The sequence below is a fragment of the Ctenocephalides felis genome, unplaced genomic scaffold, assembly GCF_003426905.1.
Source record: "Ctenocephalides felis isolate EL2017-DRISC unplaced genomic scaffold, ASM342690v1 CF-g0.4_SCAFFOLD_03572, whole genome shotgun sequence".
NCBI classification, from domain to species: domain Eukaryota; kingdom Metazoa; phylum Arthropoda; class Insecta; order Siphonaptera; family Pulicidae; genus Ctenocephalides; species Ctenocephalides felis.
The window spans coordinates 12941357-12959729 of NW_020539726.1; the positions used below are offsets into that span (position 1 = coordinate 12941357).

Below are 18373 nucleotides of genomic sequence, written 5' to 3' on the forward strand. Positions count from 1 at the left end.
ACAATTCAGGAACTTCATTTTCATACATACATACTATATATATATATATATATATATATATATATATATATCATATCATATTTATATACATGGTATATATATAATTTATATCTGGTGTATAATACATATCAACTGCATAAAATGCAATAAAATTAATTATTCAGTTTTCATATATGAAGGTAAATTGATTATATTCAAATAAATTTTACCATTAAAAATAAAAGTTAAAATATAATAAATATGTATATTATTGATAATATTATGAAGTTTTCCTTTACTTTATATAATTGCATTATTAACATATTTAATAAATATTTTGTTTTGTTATATTCCTACAATATATGTTAATTTAAGAGAATTACATATATTTCAGATGAATTAAAATAATATATTTAGCTAGCATAGTAGCTTGTATCAATAATCTTAATTTCAAATAATTTAATATATAATTTTTTTTCTATTTTATTAAATACTTATATATGATAGTTTCAATGTCAGCTAAAATATAAACAATTATTCTATACTAATAAACTAAAAGTGCAGACTAAGTAATGTTCAATAAATAATATTTTCCAAATTTAAGTGTGATTGTTTCAGTACTAGACATCTACAATAATTGAAGACTTTATTACAGCCTGTATGAAAAGATTAATTGCTTATATATTTTGCTACTAATAATAATTTGGCAGTTCTATCTAATAAATAACTTTACAATAGTTTTAAGTTCGTATTTACCATAAAAAATATTTTAACTAAAAATATTACATTTAATTGTTTGAATTCATAAATTCATAAATTCATAAAAATATATTTACATTGAATTTTAAAAAAAGATTTCTAATGTTATTTTATATAATACATTTAGTTTTACTCATATCACTATTATATTCGAGTAAAACCAATTTTTTATGACAATTTGAAAACAATTCAACAGTAAGTAGAAAATAAACCATATCATATAATCTGTTCCCAAAAGATCATTCCGCATATATGCATCATGAAAATAATTATTTTATTTTCATTTCATGCATGTTTAACCTTATATTCAAATAGTTTATCGACCAGGCTTGTTTGAGTTACATAAAAGTTGAAAATGCCTTAAGCGTCGAACTGAATTTTGATGTTTTATCATTTTTTGTTTTTATAAATATAAAATAAAATATATTGAGATTGCACGTCTATATTTTTTGTATTTTGTCAATAAATAAGTAAGATCTAAATTAAAAGAATGATTTTGAAGATATTGTAAACAAACACTTATACCTTTTGAATTTATTGTAACAAACTCATGGTTAGTGCATTTCAGTATTGATGTGATGAATCGAGAGATATATAATAGTTGGAGTAAAATAATAACATATCATTGCTACCCGTACCTAACTTACTATAAGAATAAAAACTTTTATATGTGCGTTTTAAATACTCTACAATTCAATACTCAAATTTGAAAGTAAAGTGAGTTAATGACTTCCATTAATTTGTTTGGTAACTAAATATTAGATGCTTGAAGCAAAATCAATTTGAGATCCCTGGCAATATGAGATATATCGACTACGGAATCTACCATTTCTTGTACAGCTGAAACACTAGGAAATTGCACTGCAGCAATTTTTGTTTTATTTACTGTGACCGCCAAAGCTTCACTTAATGCATTTGCGCAATTTAAACCGCGGTCTTTAACTGGACTTTGTAAAACATTACGATGAACTGTGTCACCAATATGTACCAGCCTGTGTGCACTTAGAACAACAAATTTTCCATAAGCTAAAAATATTTTTGGCGGTTGATTGCGTTCAACTGTCTGCAGGAATGCATCAATTGCATTTGCAAGATTTGCCATGTATATCACCGCTTGTTTAGCGTAAAATGTAACTATTTGCCTATCGTTACAATCTAAATCTTCTTCGTTTATTGTATCACTTACATTTGTTACATCTCCGTCGATAGTAGTTGACGATCGCCTATCTTCTGACTCGTCATTAATGTTTGTCTGATTATTTTTGACATCCAAATTAATGTAATCGTAGTCTTCCATCCAATTTCCATTATTATTATCATTTTGTGGCGAATTGGAACGCTTAAATAATAATGTAGCATTACCTTGTATTGATGAAACAGCCAACCTAACATCTTCTGTGAGAGATCTAGCGCACCTAATAAGTTCGTCCAGTGGATCAACGTTATTAGGGTAGATTGGTACAGGTCTATCAACAGTCGCTTCGAGCTCTGGAAACCAGCCCAAAGCATCCAAAGTTTCAGTACTGTCTTCTATTATTTTATAAGCATCTTTAAGTGTTTTTACGAGTGGCTTTATTTTCTGCGAAATTCCTAAAAATATTTTGATACTTAATATATTTTATCACCAAAAATGAAAATCCTGAATATGCAAATCATTTAAATCATAATGAATAGCTTGTACATAATATATTATGTATAACTCAATTACTTTAAATACCTAACGTTTTAGCTATACATGCAAAAAGTTAAATGCTAAATATTTATATACATAAAACAATAAAAAACTGATGTAATATTAGAAAATTTTACCTTTATCTGGTGCCTTTGCTGCATTGCCGGAAACACCCTCACAAAATTCAACCAAATCATATAGGGCAGTCTTTAGTCTAATCGCTGATAACTTGATATCCATACCCGTGCTCTCTAATTTATCTTTTCTTCTCCAATCTGGGACGACATAGCCTAAAAGGATGGTAGTCGCACATGTGACTTCTGTTTGAAGCCGAGTTAATGTGTACAAAGCTGAACTCAATTCTAGCGGTAACTCTTTCGGTGCTGGTGGAAGATCGATTTGTGCTACGCTAAGAGACCGCGGAACATCATATTCCGGCATGTTTACCAAGGAAGATCGATTCGAACAAATGGATAAAGAATCAGTTGTAAGACTGCTCACCGAGCTACTGGGCGTCATTCGATTCAAATGAGTTGATACTGACCGTGGTACGTCATAGTTGTCCTGCTGCAATGACGGTGAATGCCTTGGCACGTTATAAATGCTATCATGCATAGAAGCCATGGGCGATTGTCGCAAGCTTTCAGGAACAACTGGAGATGTCAAAAGTTGAGGCACTTTGCATACTCCATTTTGTATATTTGTAGAATCATGTGGTAGTGATGTACATGGTGATTGACGTGGTACATTGTACGTGGAGTCTTGTTGTAACTGGACAATCGAAGGCGACTGCCGTGGTATATTGTACATGGTTTCCTGAAGAGATTGCACTGATGGGGAATGACGCGGTACATTATAACAACCGTCATGCTGCTGAAGATGGGGGGTAGAAGGTGAATGTCTGGGCGTATCGTAATTCTCAGTCGGAAAACTATGGTGAATCGGACGTGGAGTATCGTAACAGTCTATAGGAGAATTCCTTGTCATCGCCGAAGGATTTTCATATACGTAAACGTCACCTCTTCGCTGTGGCGTTACCACCTATTAAGATGACACCATTTATATAATTCATAAAGCTGAACGACATAAAAATTGCTAGTAGCAACTTTATGACATAAAACTAAGGAGGAAATATTTTACTACTTACCCTATTTGGTTGAACGTGCCATGATCTCCTTTCCCCACAGAATTCAGTTTGTTGATGAATTACTGGTGTAGTAGGTGGAGTTTCATATACACCAGCTAGTATTCTTAACCGATTTCCAGGACATATACCTTGACGACCACGAAGTGAACATAACCACCATCCTTCAAGTCCGTTTGTGTTCTGCTCAAGCACAGTTAGTTGATCACCTCGTCTAAAAGCCAACTCATCTGGACTTTCTGCAATGTTATCATACAACGCCCGAGCAATGCACATCTAAAAAGTAAATAAATAATTAAAACATTGAATAATAATACTATAATTAAGATGATATTATAGAAATCACAAATAAAGCAATAGCAATATTTACATCATTTATAATGAAGAGAAGAAAGATAAATAGAAACTTACTTTCTACTATATTTGTGATTATTGCGATTATAGTATCTATATAAAACTACAATACTGAAATAAAATATGAATAAAGCACCGTTTTAAAAATCAATTATCCAAATCAATCATTATTCAGCTAATGCAGAAATCTCACCTGAAGCATATTGTAGGCACATCAAAACATTCAACAAAACTTTTATTTTATCAGCACACATGTAATATTTTTAAGAATATTGTAGGTTTGGTATGAAAAACAAACTTTTTTTATACAAAAATACCAAAAACAATTTTTGTGTGTTTATTATCAAATCACCAAATCAATAAAACCCGCGAACGATAATACTAAGGCCATTTATCAAAGAAATGTATAGATAAGCATGCCACTTCTATATACAAATGCTTGTAATATTCTAGTTAAATCTGGACATCTAGCAACAACGTTTGTATTTGAATTTGAACACCTATTTTGTGCTATGGCACGAGTGACTACAATTGGATTAACACCGTTCGACGCTAATGAAAAAAAATAACTTGCAAAATATTTATAACGAATAATTATGTCATTAGTATGACCGCAAAAAATTCTCAGCAATGCAATTCGAGTTATGTAAGCCATTTAAAAATACATTATATAAACTGAGGTTGAAAATGAACGCATTAAAAATGCCAATAACTTGTGTAATAATAAGGATAAACTCAAACGTTCTGGCAATGTCTATTGAGAATTTACATGTTACATTTTTAATATATATTTCACTAATAGCGAATCAACACATTGAAATTTGTAAAATATCACATGATTTATACTCATATCAAAGACTAAATCACATTTAAAACTCACATCTCCATTGTAACACAATTTTTTTTAACAACAATTAGAACTTTAAAGCTCTATGAGCAATGATTCTTCTTTTTTACGAGGGTTTTTAGAAAGTGACTTAACACTTGAAACAAAAATATGTCTATATTTGATAAACTTTTTAGTAATAGAATTTCTATATAGGTAATAGATTTATGCAACAATGTCATCGTTGTTTATCTAAAATAAAATTTTGACTTACAGTCAAGAGTTGATACAGAAATAACCGTTTGATACTAGAATATTAAATTGACGCATATATGGCTACCATAGTACAACTCCATGATTAACACTGTGATAATTGTTTTAATCTCAATTAGAATAATCATCACAAACCTTACACCCAAAACCTTAACACTATTTTCCACAGTGCGACCTATTAAATTTAATTCCAGACTCGGCTACTAACTTAACGGAGTTTTCAGAAATAAATAATTTATTTATACACATAAATAAATACATCATATTTTATGAACATATAATTAAGAAGCGCCAGCAGCTCAAACTGACATGTGGACAATTCAATTGGTTAATGAATCACAAGTTTCATTAGAAAATAAACTCCTAATATACAAGACAATTATTAAACCAATATGGTCCTACGGTCTACAACAATAGGGTGCGGCAGTAAATCAAACATAGCAATTTTACAGATGTTCCAGAACAAAATTTTGAAACAAATCGTGAACGCCCCAAACTACTAATCAACCCCTTAGAATTCAAACTGTGGAAGAAAAAATTAACCATTTCTGCTCCGAATACAAGACTCGGCTAAGTCGATATCCGAATCAACTAGCGTGTGATCTGCTCAAGCCTTTACCACCAAAGCGATTTAGGAAAAAAAACCTGCAATTATTCATTACATCAAACCAAATATAATCTGATGCTATAATTACAGAAGATGCTATTGCTGAATTTCTATCCTTCACATCGCTGTCATATCCAATTAACTGTAAAAGTAGCTGAATGTACTGAGTGTATAGTTTGCTAAGTAAAATGAAAAAAAAACATTTTTATTTTGTTTTTTTTTTTTGTGCCTATACGTTCATTTGTACCCTCAAAATGTTAGTAGAATCGAAATTGGAGCTTTGATTTGCAAAGCCAATGCTCGGCCAATACGTTTCTTTGTGAATAGCAGAAAAGTGAAAAAAATTTCATCCACATTTTGGCCTGCAATTTTAAATCGATTTTAAAAATTCAAAAACTGTTCGAAAGATATTGGTTGGGAATCGTGATGATTAGTTTTTGGTAGAGATCGGCCGGGCCGTTTTTTGTAATAAAGTGCTAAAAAAATTTTCAATTATTAACTTCCCGAAGGAGAAGTTTATGTTTTCATCAAAAAACCCGATTCGCTAATTTTATGTTTTCTCGACGTTTCAAGCCATTCTGAATCGAATGAGACCAAATTTGGAAAAAGTATATGTGTGTGTGTGTGTGTGTGTGTGTGTGTGTGTGTGTGTGTGTATGTGAACAGATTTTTTGCCGTAAATCGACGTTTTCTCGAAAACGGCTGGGTCGATTTCAAAAATTTAAAAGCCATTCGATGTATCTCGACGAGAACTATTGTTTGTCAGTTTTGTGCGACGATCGGCCAAGCCGTTTCTTTATAAATCGCAGAAAAGTGAAAAATTTTTCGTCTACGTTTTAGCCCGCAATTCTGAATCGATTTTGAAAATTCAAAAACCGTTCGAAAGATATTGGTTGGGAATCGTGCTGATTAGTTTTTGGTAGAGATCGGCCGGGCCGTTTTCTTGTAATAAAGTTTTTTAAAAAAAAATTTCGACGATTTTTATGATTATTTTTTTGACGATAGATACCATAGTCTTCTAGAAGATCATACTAAAATATTACGGCCCTACGACAACTGGTTCAGCTTTAAAAATTCGTCAAAGTTTGCAAAAATCAGTATGGTCTTTTTGGCATTTGTCAAAATTAGACTTTTGATCGACGTTTTCTCAAAAACGCCTGAACCGATTTTAGAAATTTAAAAGCCATTTGATGTACTTCGGTGAGGACTATCGTTTGTCAGTTTTGTGCAACGATCTGCCAAGCCGTTTCTTTGTAATTTGAAAAAAACTTTTCGTCCACATTTAAGCTCATCCTACCGAACGATTTTAAAAAATCAAAAACTGTTCGAAAGATATTAGTTGGGAATGATACTGATTAATTTTAGGTGAAAATCTACCGAGCCGTTTTCTTGTAATTAACTGTTGAAAAAAAGTGTTAAATTTTCGTCGACATTTAAGCTCATCCTACCGAACCGATTTTAAAATATCGAAAACTGTTCGAAAGATATTAGTTGGGAATGATACTGATTAATTTTAGGTGAAAATCTACCGAGCCGTTTTCTTGTAATTAACTGTTGAAAAAAAGTGTTAAATTTTCGTCGACATTTAAGCTCATCCTACTGAACCGATTTTAAAATATCGAAAACTGTTCGAAAGATATTAGTTGGGAATGATACTGATTAATTTTAGGTGAAAATCTACCTAGCCGTTTTCTTGTAATTAACTGTTGAAAAAAAGTGTTAAATTTTCGTCGACATTTAAGCTCATCCTACCGAACCCATTTTAAAATATCGAAAACTGTTCGAAAGATATTAGTTGGGAATGATACTGATTAATTTTAGGTGAAAATCTACCGAGCCGTTTTCTTGTAATTAACTGTTGAAAAAAAGTGTTAAATTTTCGTCGACATTTAAGCTCATCCTACCGAACCGATTTTAAAATATCGAAAACTGTTCGAAAGATATTAGTTGGGAATGATACTGATTAATTTTAGGTGAAAATCTACCGAGCCGTTTTCTTGTAATTAACTGTTGAAAAAAAGTGTTAAATTTTCGTCGACATTTAAGCTCATCCTACCGAACCGATTTTAAAATATCGAAAACTGTTCGAAAGATATTAGTTGGGAATGATACTGATTAATTTTAGGTGAAAATCTACCGAGCCGTTTTCTTGTAATTAACTGTTGAAAAAAAGTGTTAAATTTTCGTCGACATTTAAGCTCATCCTACCGAACCGATTTTAAAATATCGAAAACTGTTCGAAAGATATTAGTTGGGAATGATACTGATTAATTTTAGGTGAAAATCTACCGAGCCGTTTTCTTGTAATTAACTGTTGAAAAAAAGTGTTAAATTTTCGTCGACATTTAAGCTCATCCTACCGAACCGATTTTAAAATATCAAAAACTGTTCGAAAGATATTAGTTGGGAATGGTACTGATTAATTTTAGGTGAAAATCTACCGAGCCGTTTTCTTATAATTAACTGTTGAAAAAAAAATTTAAGCCGATTTTCATGGAAATGTTTTTGGCGATATACATCATGGTCTTATAGAACTTACTGTAATATTACGGCCTAACGACAAGTAGTTTAATTTTAAAAATTCGTCAAAGTTTGCTAAAATTATTATCGTTTTTTTTTAAAGTAGGATTATTTACACTTTTTTTTGATTAAGTCGATTATTTACACATTTCGGGAAGTTCATGTAACTTGCCTCAAGGCTAAATATCAAACCAACTAGTTTTTATTAATTTTTTTTGACGGGAGATACTATATCGTAAAGATCATACTGAAATATTACGGCCCCACGACAAGTCGTTTAATTTAAAAAAAATCGTCAAAGTTTGCAAAAATTAGTATCGTTTCTTTGGCATTTATAAAAATTAGACCTTTTATCGCCGTTTGCTCAAAAACGCCTGAACCGATTTCAGAAATTTAAAATCTATTTGATGTATCTCAATGAGGATTATCGTTTGTCAGTTTTGTGCAATGATCTGCCCAGCCGCTTCTTTGTAATGTAAAAAAAAAGTGTTAAACTTTTCGTCCACATTTAAACACATATTACCGAATCAATTTAAAAAAATCAAAAACTGCTCGAAAGATATTAGTTGCGAATGATACTGATTAGTTTTAGGTGAAAATATACCGAACCGTTTTCTTGTAATTAACTGTTGAAAAAAAAATTAAGCCGATTTTTATTGAACATTTAAGACGATTTTTATTGAACTTTTTTGGCGATATATATTATTGTCTTATAGAACTTACTGCAATATTACGGCCTTACGACAAGTTTAATTTTAAAAATTGATCAAAGTTTGAGAAAATAGGTAATTTTTTTTACTTTTGTAAAAATTAAAATTAGACGATTTGCTTGGTATAACGATAGAGTACTTGGTCTTAATTAACATACTAAACCATTACAGTCCTGCGGAAACTGGTTCAATTATAAAAATTATTGATTTTTGAAAATTTGTAATAAATCCACTCGGAATACTTTTAATCACTCATAAATTAATTTATTTTTTATTGATTAAGTCGTTTATTTACACTTGTCGGGAAGTTCATGTAACTTGCCTCAAGGCAAAATACCAATACCAACTAGTTATATTTTAAGAAGAATGATATGCAACTAAAAGCAGAAAATGTAGGGGTTAGGGGTTAAATATGATGTGCTAACCCTAACCTGTAAAGTGCGTTCACGTCTGCTCGAATCGATTTTGTTATTATGCACTTCAAGTTCCTTCTTCCCAAGGCGTACGTTCTATACTTCTCCGAATGCAAGCTTATTCATAGATATTGAAGGGAAAAATCCCTGTATTTGACAGATAACTAGCTAAAAATTGATGGAATATATTTTGAAAAGTAAGGTAAAAGTCCATAATCCAGAGGTGTATCTTTGCGGCTTGCTTAAACAAATTGGTAAATTTCCTACCGGTTTGAAAATAATAAACTATTTGCAATACCGTACGATGATACAGCTATACAATAATTATTAAGTTCATGTAAATATCAAATATAATAAACTTATAACTTTTAAAATATGAGTCAATTGGGCAAACATATGTTGCAAAAGGCTGAAATATTATATAGTGTCCAAAACATCCAAAACAAAAATCTTATATTATAAAATATGATGTATACGTATAAATTATTACAAAAGCGTCTGTAACTTCGACCACAAACTTTGCATGTTCAAAATCAAAGTATTTAAATTAGTTCACATATTATAATTTGTTTGTTTGAATGATGTCTGCAAAAAGAATGCGACATTAAAAAAATGTTAACAAAATTTTGGATTACGAATCAGAATAACAAACAACAAATCATGGCAAAATAATGTAAGTTTATACATTGGCCAAATTACTAATATAAAAAAAGAAAACAAATAACAAAACATGATGCATATATATTGCAATGCGGTTGAAAAATTTAGATTTCAGTTGCGAGGTATTAGTTTTTTTTAAATGACTAAATAACCTTATTGCTCAAATGAATAGTATTCCATTTGAAGGTAAAAAATAGTTAAATTGCTTTAACGCAGTTAACTAATATATCAGAAATTTGGTCTTGAAGATTTAAGCATGTGAGGTATAATCATACATCTCCTGGATTATGTCCATCCTGCATCTTCCTTTAGATGAAGATACCATAGTCTTCTAGATCATACTAAAATATTACGACTCTACGACAACTCGTTTAGCTTTAAAAATTCGTCAATGTTTGCAAAAATTGGTATCGTTTATTTGGCGTTTGTCAAAATTAGAACTTTCATCGACGTTTTCTCAACAACGGCTAGACCGATTTCAAAAATTTAAAAGTCTATCGATGTAGTTCGATGTGGATTATCTTTTCTCAGTTTTATATCGTTTCTCAGTTATCGGTTGAGCCATTTGTTTGTAACTTGGACACAAAAGTGTTAAACTTTTCGTCCACATTAAAGCTCATACTATCGAATTGATTTTAAAAAATCAAAAACTGTTCGAAAGATATTATTTGGGAATGATACTGATACCGAGCAGTTATCTTGTAATTCACTGTTGAAAAAACAATTCAAGCCAATTTTTATGGAACTTTTTTTGGCGTATATATCATGGTCTTATAGAACTTACTGAAATATTGCGGCCTTACGACAAGTAGTTTAATTTTAAAAATTTGTTTGAGTTTGAGAAAATGAGTAGTTTTTTTGACGTTTGTTAAAATTAAAATTAGACGATTTACTTGGTGTAACGATAGTGTACTTGGTCTTAATGAACATACTAAACCATTAGTATTAGTGTCCTACGGAAACTGGTTTAATTATAAAAAAAATTGATTTTTGAAAATTTGCTTTTAGAAAATACTCCAAGTTAACGTGTTCGTTCGTTTTCAATTATGTGTAAGAAATGCACTCGCAATACTTTTAATCACTCATAAATTAATTAATTTTTTATCGATTAAGTCGATTATTTACACATATCGGGAAGTTCATGTAACTTGCCTCAAGGTAAAATACTAATACCAACTAGTTTATTTACTGCTGTAGCTTTTTTAAGACTTTTCATAGTCGAATAGTTGAAGCTGATATAGATAAATATAACAGATACAAAATAAATAGCAAAAGCATTATTAACAGTAATTCCATTAAAACACGGTTAACTAAACATCAAAGTGCATGATCTTCGACGGAAACAAACGGTTAGTGAGAATTTTCAGAGCACTAAACAAATTCATTTTGTTTCCTTTTGATTGAAACCGATAATAGTGACATGACTGGTGGAAAGATTCATTTTACAACCCGTTTAAGTGAAGTGACCAGCCTGAGCTCAATGTTTTTCTCATACTACTACTAAAATGTGATTCAATAAAACCCAGAAAAAATACATATTTATTAATTAATGAAGATGGTTGAAGAATGCCGGTATAATTTTTAAGTTATCAATAATATATAACGAAAAAATAGGAATAACAGAGTAAAATACTACGGCGCCAACATTTTTTTTCTATCATTATTCACTAGCTTTTTCAGAAATTTGTTGCTTATCAATCAGCTCTTCTACTACGAGATCAAAAAGGCCGCTAGTCGAAGTAAAGATACCGGCATCGGATGAAGAAACACAGGCACCCTTGTTGGCATTAAAAGGATCAACTCGGCAATTCTTTTCAGGTTTTATTTGTCACAGTATTAAATTACATGTGAAAGAACCAACCCCAAAACGCGTCCATAATCATGACTACATTGATCTCGTAGTATTATCTTGTGTCACGTTTGCGCTATCATAGCCCCAGATTCGGCTTAGATTAGGCATTGTCCATTTGACGGTTATTTGGGATAATTTTAACATATAAGTGGACATATGTCATATCATGTATGAAGGAATTCTTTGAGTTCAATTCTGATAAAACAGAACACAATAGGAAACAAATAGCTAGATATAAGCTCTACATATTTCGTAAACGCTATAAATTCAGTAAAATTCGTAATCAAACACACACACACATATATTATAAAGTGTTGTTATATTTTTTAAAGTTCTGAATTAAAAACCTCATTTTCGAAGTAAACCTTCTTTAGGCGCGACTATGGTGTAAATCCGTATAAATGCAACGGAAGTGCGTTACCTCAGATAAGATAAGATAAGAGTCAAGTGCCAAAGATTTGTATTTAGTCGTCGCGTATGTGAATAGAGATCTGTCGTTGTATGCGTACCGGCGTCAACGTTGTATGCGTACCGAAATCAACAAGGAAATCAGCATAAATAAATAAACATTTTAAAGTTACATCGTAGTACAAATCTTGATTTAATGAAAAATGCCTGAATCAGAAGAATATTTTACCCTGTTCTTTGAAAATAATAAAACAAATTAAACATTTTTGTACTAAACGTATGCTTATTGATTAGAAATGATTTCTATATTATTCGTAGTTCCTATAAATCTTTGAAGTTATTGAAATGGAAAATATTTTTCAAGTAAAACAAATATTATAGCTGTTCAAAGAATGAAATTATATCGCCAGCGAAAAAGTAAAAAAAATACCATCAGTCGATGAATGTATGTTAATCTTAATTACATGAAGTTCTTCAAACACAATATTTACTTACTTACATGATAAGTGAAGTCGCAAAAACAATATTTGTTTAGGCGTTGTTTAGGCGTTGTTTAACATAAGCCACTGTGTGAACGAATATTATAGAAGTTATTAATCATTAATTACTTCATTTCTCTAATGAAGGTTCATTTCTAAATGCTAATTACAATTACAAACCGATCATGTCATATTTGAAGTATGACCTTAATTACATAATTGTTTTTAAATATTATACATATATTCAATGCTATAATAAATATATAATTTATAATTTATCATTATATAAATGTGTATAATGGTTGACACTAATAAATATGTGCATCACGAGTGTTACCATATTACTAACAAACATTATTCAAAATTGTTATATGATGTATTTATTTTTACTTAAATGCCATCTTGTACAGTAGCAAATTAGTTTTACTTCAATCGCGTGTGATATTTCGCTTATACGCACTCTTTTTTTCTTATTTTTTTTTCTAAACAGCACTACGGTCAATAAACACCTATTTTTTCTAAGATTTTTCAAAAATAGTTTTCTTTGGTGAATTTTGATGTGTTGAGTGTTTGAATAAGAAAATGGTTAGTCACTAAGTTCAAGAAGAAAAAGATATACCAATCCTCAAAAATTTTGATAAAATAAATTGAGTTTTTTTTAAATAAATAACATTTTTCAAGAAAAAAAAAGTTCCAGAAGTTTGAAACTCATCACATATTGATTTAGAGTCAATCTATTCAAAATTTTGAAACAAACAAACAAAACAAGGGTTGCACTTAAGTTTTCAAGTGTCATGAAGAAATTATAAAGTTATTAAGTAGTTTTACATACTCATATACCGAAAAATGTAATAAAAGCAAGAAATTCACAAACAATTTATTCTGAAATTAAATTTCTTTAAACTGATTGAACTATTAACGATTATTACTTCAATACTAAAAATCATTTCCACTTTCGTTTATATGAGAAAACTCGTTACCATTATACATTACAATATTATATTTATTTAGATTAGTTAAACTTATTAAAGCATTTGCTAAGATTTTCAATACCTATAAAACGATCAATAAAAAGTCTCTATAATATAACATTATTATCTAAAATAAATTAACTTAAATAATGACAGACAATTCTAGTTAATTTTATTGACGTTCTTTAGCAATGACTAAATATATTAAATAGGTATGTTAAAACGATCAAAAATTTATGACTTTCTGCCTGCAAATCTAATAGCAACATAAACGCACTGTGTTGATTTATTTGCAAATAGTTTTAATAAATTTGTATGCATATTTTCACATAGCAATTAAATTCAAATTCACACATGCAAATATTTCCTTCCAGACATAAACTAACCTATAATTAGAAATGCTAGACTGCATAAGATTATTTTTATTAGGTTTTGATGATTGATGATGAAATAACAACGAAAAGCTGTTCAGGATAATATTATTATTAATTTTTTTCAAAATTTATTGTGTTAATATAAACTAATAATTAGATTAAATAAAAAGCTTTGCATTAATAATCTAAAGTATAAAAATATTGCAAATAAAATAAATTACATATTAATTCATTTAATTGAGTTCATTAACTTCCTTCACAACGGATATTTCTATGATTACGTAGTAGTCGCATTAACAACTTCAAATCGTATAATATTACTTGTAGAATTTACTGTAGTGAAATAAAGTAAACAAAGTCGTTGATTTGCAGAATTTAATTGCTTGTATAAGTAACTGAAAGTACATTGCAATAAATTGATAAAAACATCTCTTCAGAATTTCATAATATTCCCACATACCACATTCTTTAAAACACATTAAAACCTACATACATAAAAAAATCTGTGGAAAGCATGGAAATAAATTATAGTGATATCTTCAGCTAATTTGTTACTCAATTTTTAGACTGATGGTACATAAAGTTTGCAAAATACACTTATCAAGCTGCATAGAAATTATTTCAGTGATTCTCAAATATTGTACATTAGTTGACGCAAAACTTTAGAAACGTATAGACAATTATTTGAACATATACTCCAATATTGTTGACGCAAAAATAATATTAAATTAATTTTTTAATGTTCGCCATAGAATGACTTTCAAAAATAGAAGACGATTCTAAATCTTTTACTTTTATAATACTGTCTCAATCATTGGAGGAAAAGGTGAAAAAACATGATAGAAAAAAATCACCGAGAACAATTTTGGTTTTGCAATCTCGATATTTAATAAATTATTGGTTTAAACAAGATTTGATGGGACTCTTTCTGGTCTTGTCAGAAGTCTTGACAGAATCTTATCACATATATTGAGAGAAAGTATCTTTTATGTGCAACGTCAGTGCAAAATAAAATATCAACTTATGCAGTTTCTAATATCCATCAATGTCAAAAATTATATTTTTTTTTCTAACGAAAGAACTTTACGAACTATTTCATTAACTCCCGTAAGTTATAGTAATGGGCCGAAAATCGAAAATGAAAATTTTTGTATATCTTCACGTTTCAGAAGTTTCTGAACATTTTGGCATACCTCAGAAAAAAACATTCGATTGATATTGATAGAGAGATGTGTTGATTAGTTTTTGTCAAAGGCAAATCCAGCCGTAATGGAGATATGGAGCAAAGAGATTGCAGAAAATAAAAATCAACTTTTTGAGAGAACGGAGTATCCGATTTGAATGATCTAAAATACGTTCAATTTGTAATGATTGGAAGAAGTGGTGATTAGTTTTATGCAAAGGCAGGTCTAGTCATTTCAAAGATACAGGACTAAATGTACAACTTGAGATTTAAACAACTTTCTGCTTGTGTTGACAAAACAATTGCTTTTGGATCTTTTTTACTCAAAAAAACGTATATCGAAAATTATTCATATTTTAATTGAAATTCTGGCTAAAGTCTCACTTATATACTTTAACTAAATACATTTAACCCTTACCACTTGGATGCCGCCATACTCGGAAGTAATTCTTATAAATATTAGACAATGTTACAGTATTCATAATAATCTATTTGAAAACATTTAATATTTCTCGAATATTTCATTGCGGTACCGAAAGTTCCAGCAATTGTGCCTTAAGGCACGATGCTAGCACATCTCTAGTTTTATATATAGTATTATTACTATAAATTTCTTATACATTTCTATGAATTTGTATCAAATATATTGAATAGTTCACATTTTCAGAAAAATAGAGCATTGAATAGTCCTTTTAATAACCATATAATTAAACCCAAACAAATTTATAGTTTTCAGACTGCATTGAAAAATTGAATAGAAGATGAACCTTTAAGAAAAACCAGTATCAATAATAATTGTAATGAAGTTAGAATTATTAGAACAAAACATTTTAAGATAGAGGCTTGTAAAGAGATTAGGAATGATTCTAAAGTGTGACAAGATCATCATCATCACAAAATTGAAAATCACCCCCAGAATTAAGATAAAAAAATTATGGCCAATTGACTTGATCAAATAAAATTGTATCTAATAGTAACACCCACTGGAGTAACTACTATCTATAATTATATTTAATGATATTATCATTCGAAATAACTCACAGAATGTAATTAACGTGCTGATTGTTATTAATGAAAGTAATAGGAAAAGTATGATAACTATTACTCAAATGAGATCAATTATTAATTAGATATTCAATATTGAATATAAATGCATTAATATAGATTTAATTAACAGTTTATCATTGCAGTTTTATTTTGCACGCTGGAAAGTAACTTCCGAGAAATACGTTTGGTTTCAGATTGTATGGCACACAATGAGAAACAATAAACTTGAAAATTTATTTATACATATGTGGTAAAAGCTTATATGGCGACGTCTGAATGAGTAACAGGATTTAAAGACAACGACATCAGCAAGTCTGGTTCGAAAATATTTATGTAAATTGCAACAATCTCTTCAACTACTTACGCGACTTAAGCGTAACAGTGGCATATCTTAATGTGATAATCCTCCGTTGCAAAGAAAGAAATTCCCATTTAAGCCGAGATTATCAAACAAGTTAAATTGCCAAGATTGTGTGATACATAATAATAATTTTGCTCCGTGGAAGGAATGGATGTTAAGAAAATCAATTATAAATAGATCTACAAATACAAAAGGTAGATATGTAGCAGAAAAATAAATCTAATTGCTATAGTTGTTCTGCAAATAAAAAAATTTCATGGTTGCTCATTGTAAAATGTCAACAGTAATTTATTGCAAAAATCTGAAAAGAATTATTGCATGCATAAATTCTTGTATGTATGCGTTTCCAATATCGAAAGTAAATATTTAAAACATTACAAACGTATTTGCTTGAAAACTTACTCAAAGAAAATAAAGATAAATGAGTTGATATTGAAATTCTTGCATTTCAAGGGTGCGCCGTTGGAAACCAACGTAAAAACGATAAGTATACCCGAATCGTACAGAAAAATATACGTAAACTTAAAAGTGCAATGAATTTGACAAATTTATCCTACAGATATTGTTTTAAAATCTTAATAATTCATTGCACTATCGATAATAAAACTAGTTGTGTATGGCATCCTGCCTTAAGGCAAATTGCTGGAACTTCCCGTATCGTAATGAAGTATTCGAGGAATATTAAATGTATTCAAATAGATTATTATAAATATGTATATGCTTACAGAAAAGTAAATAAAACTCAAAAAGTAAGTAAAACTCATTCAATCGAATTTAACATGAAGGGCATTATCTAATCGAATACTCCGTACTCTCAAAAAACTCGATTTCTATTATCTGCACTCTTTGCTCCATATGTCCGAAACAACTGGAATTGTCTTTGCCAAAAACTAATTAGCACATCTCCCTATCAATAGGAATCGAATGTTTTTTTAACCATTCAAATCGGTTGATCCGCGGGCCCGAGCACACACACACATCCATTTTTTCTGAGGTATGCCAAAATGTTCAGACACCTCTGAAACGTAAAAATATGCAAAAACTTTCAATTTCGATTTTCAGCCCATTACTATAACTCACTCTACAGGAAGTTATTAAATCTTATCATTCCGCTTACGCTTTTTAATATAGGTCCAAATATAAACGCATTCAATTTGCAGAATGTCGTGAGGTATTAAATTTTACGTTACAAAATGTAAAAAATAAAGTTAAAAATTACAATATTTGATATTCGTCGAAGCAACAGCTTTAGATAGCATTTTTTCAGAATTTGAGAGCTTTAATTTAATAAGCTCATTGATTGTTTATTTAATAGTATATCAAAGATTTACACAAAGCAAATATTTTAATATACACCAGTAGAGCGACAAGCAAAAGCGACTTTTCAATTTTCATTTAATTTTTTAAGTTTTAAATTAATTTATTTATTCAAAATTCGTTATGTAACGTACATAGATAACTAATTCATTTAATGTTGACTAATGTAGCAATTATAAGGGCAATAAACCAATAAATCCAAAAAACGCACTCATAATCAGTGTATTAGAATGATGACATTAGACGTTTTAAAATATAATTATGTAGTTTCAAAATTCTTTACATTTTACATTTATATTTTAAGGTTATCATAGATTAAATAATTTGAGAATAAAAGTCGCTGTTGCGATCTAAAACTCATAACAATGTTCATTTTCTATGAATAAAATATAGCCATTTAATTCATAGAAAATGAAATTTGTTATGAGGTTTGGCCCACAAATTCTTAGCTTTTAATAATCGGT

General features: G+C 29.6%; 1 protein-coding gene across 2 annotated transcripts in view; it reads right to left on the reverse strand.

Moving 5' to 3' along the window:
• Positions 1 to 969: 969 nt before the first annotated feature.
• The window catches only part of LOC113388617 (enhancer of filamentation 1-like), a 55963-nt gene continuing 38559 nt past the window's right edge, over positions 970 to 18373 (reverse strand). For both annotated transcript variants that reach the window (XM_026625980.1, XM_026625979.1), the window contains exons 2-4: positions 3558 to 3830; positions 2548 to 3451; positions 970 to 2328 (exon numbers count right to left, since the gene is read on the reverse strand). In XM_026625980.1, coding sequence (XP_026481765.1) covers positions 1490 to 2328; positions 2548 to 3451; positions 3558 to 3830 — 2016 coding nt within the window. In that variant the 3' untranslated portion in view covers positions 970 to 1489. The remainder of the gene's footprint in view (positions 2329 to 2547; positions 3452 to 3557; positions 3831 to 18373) is intronic.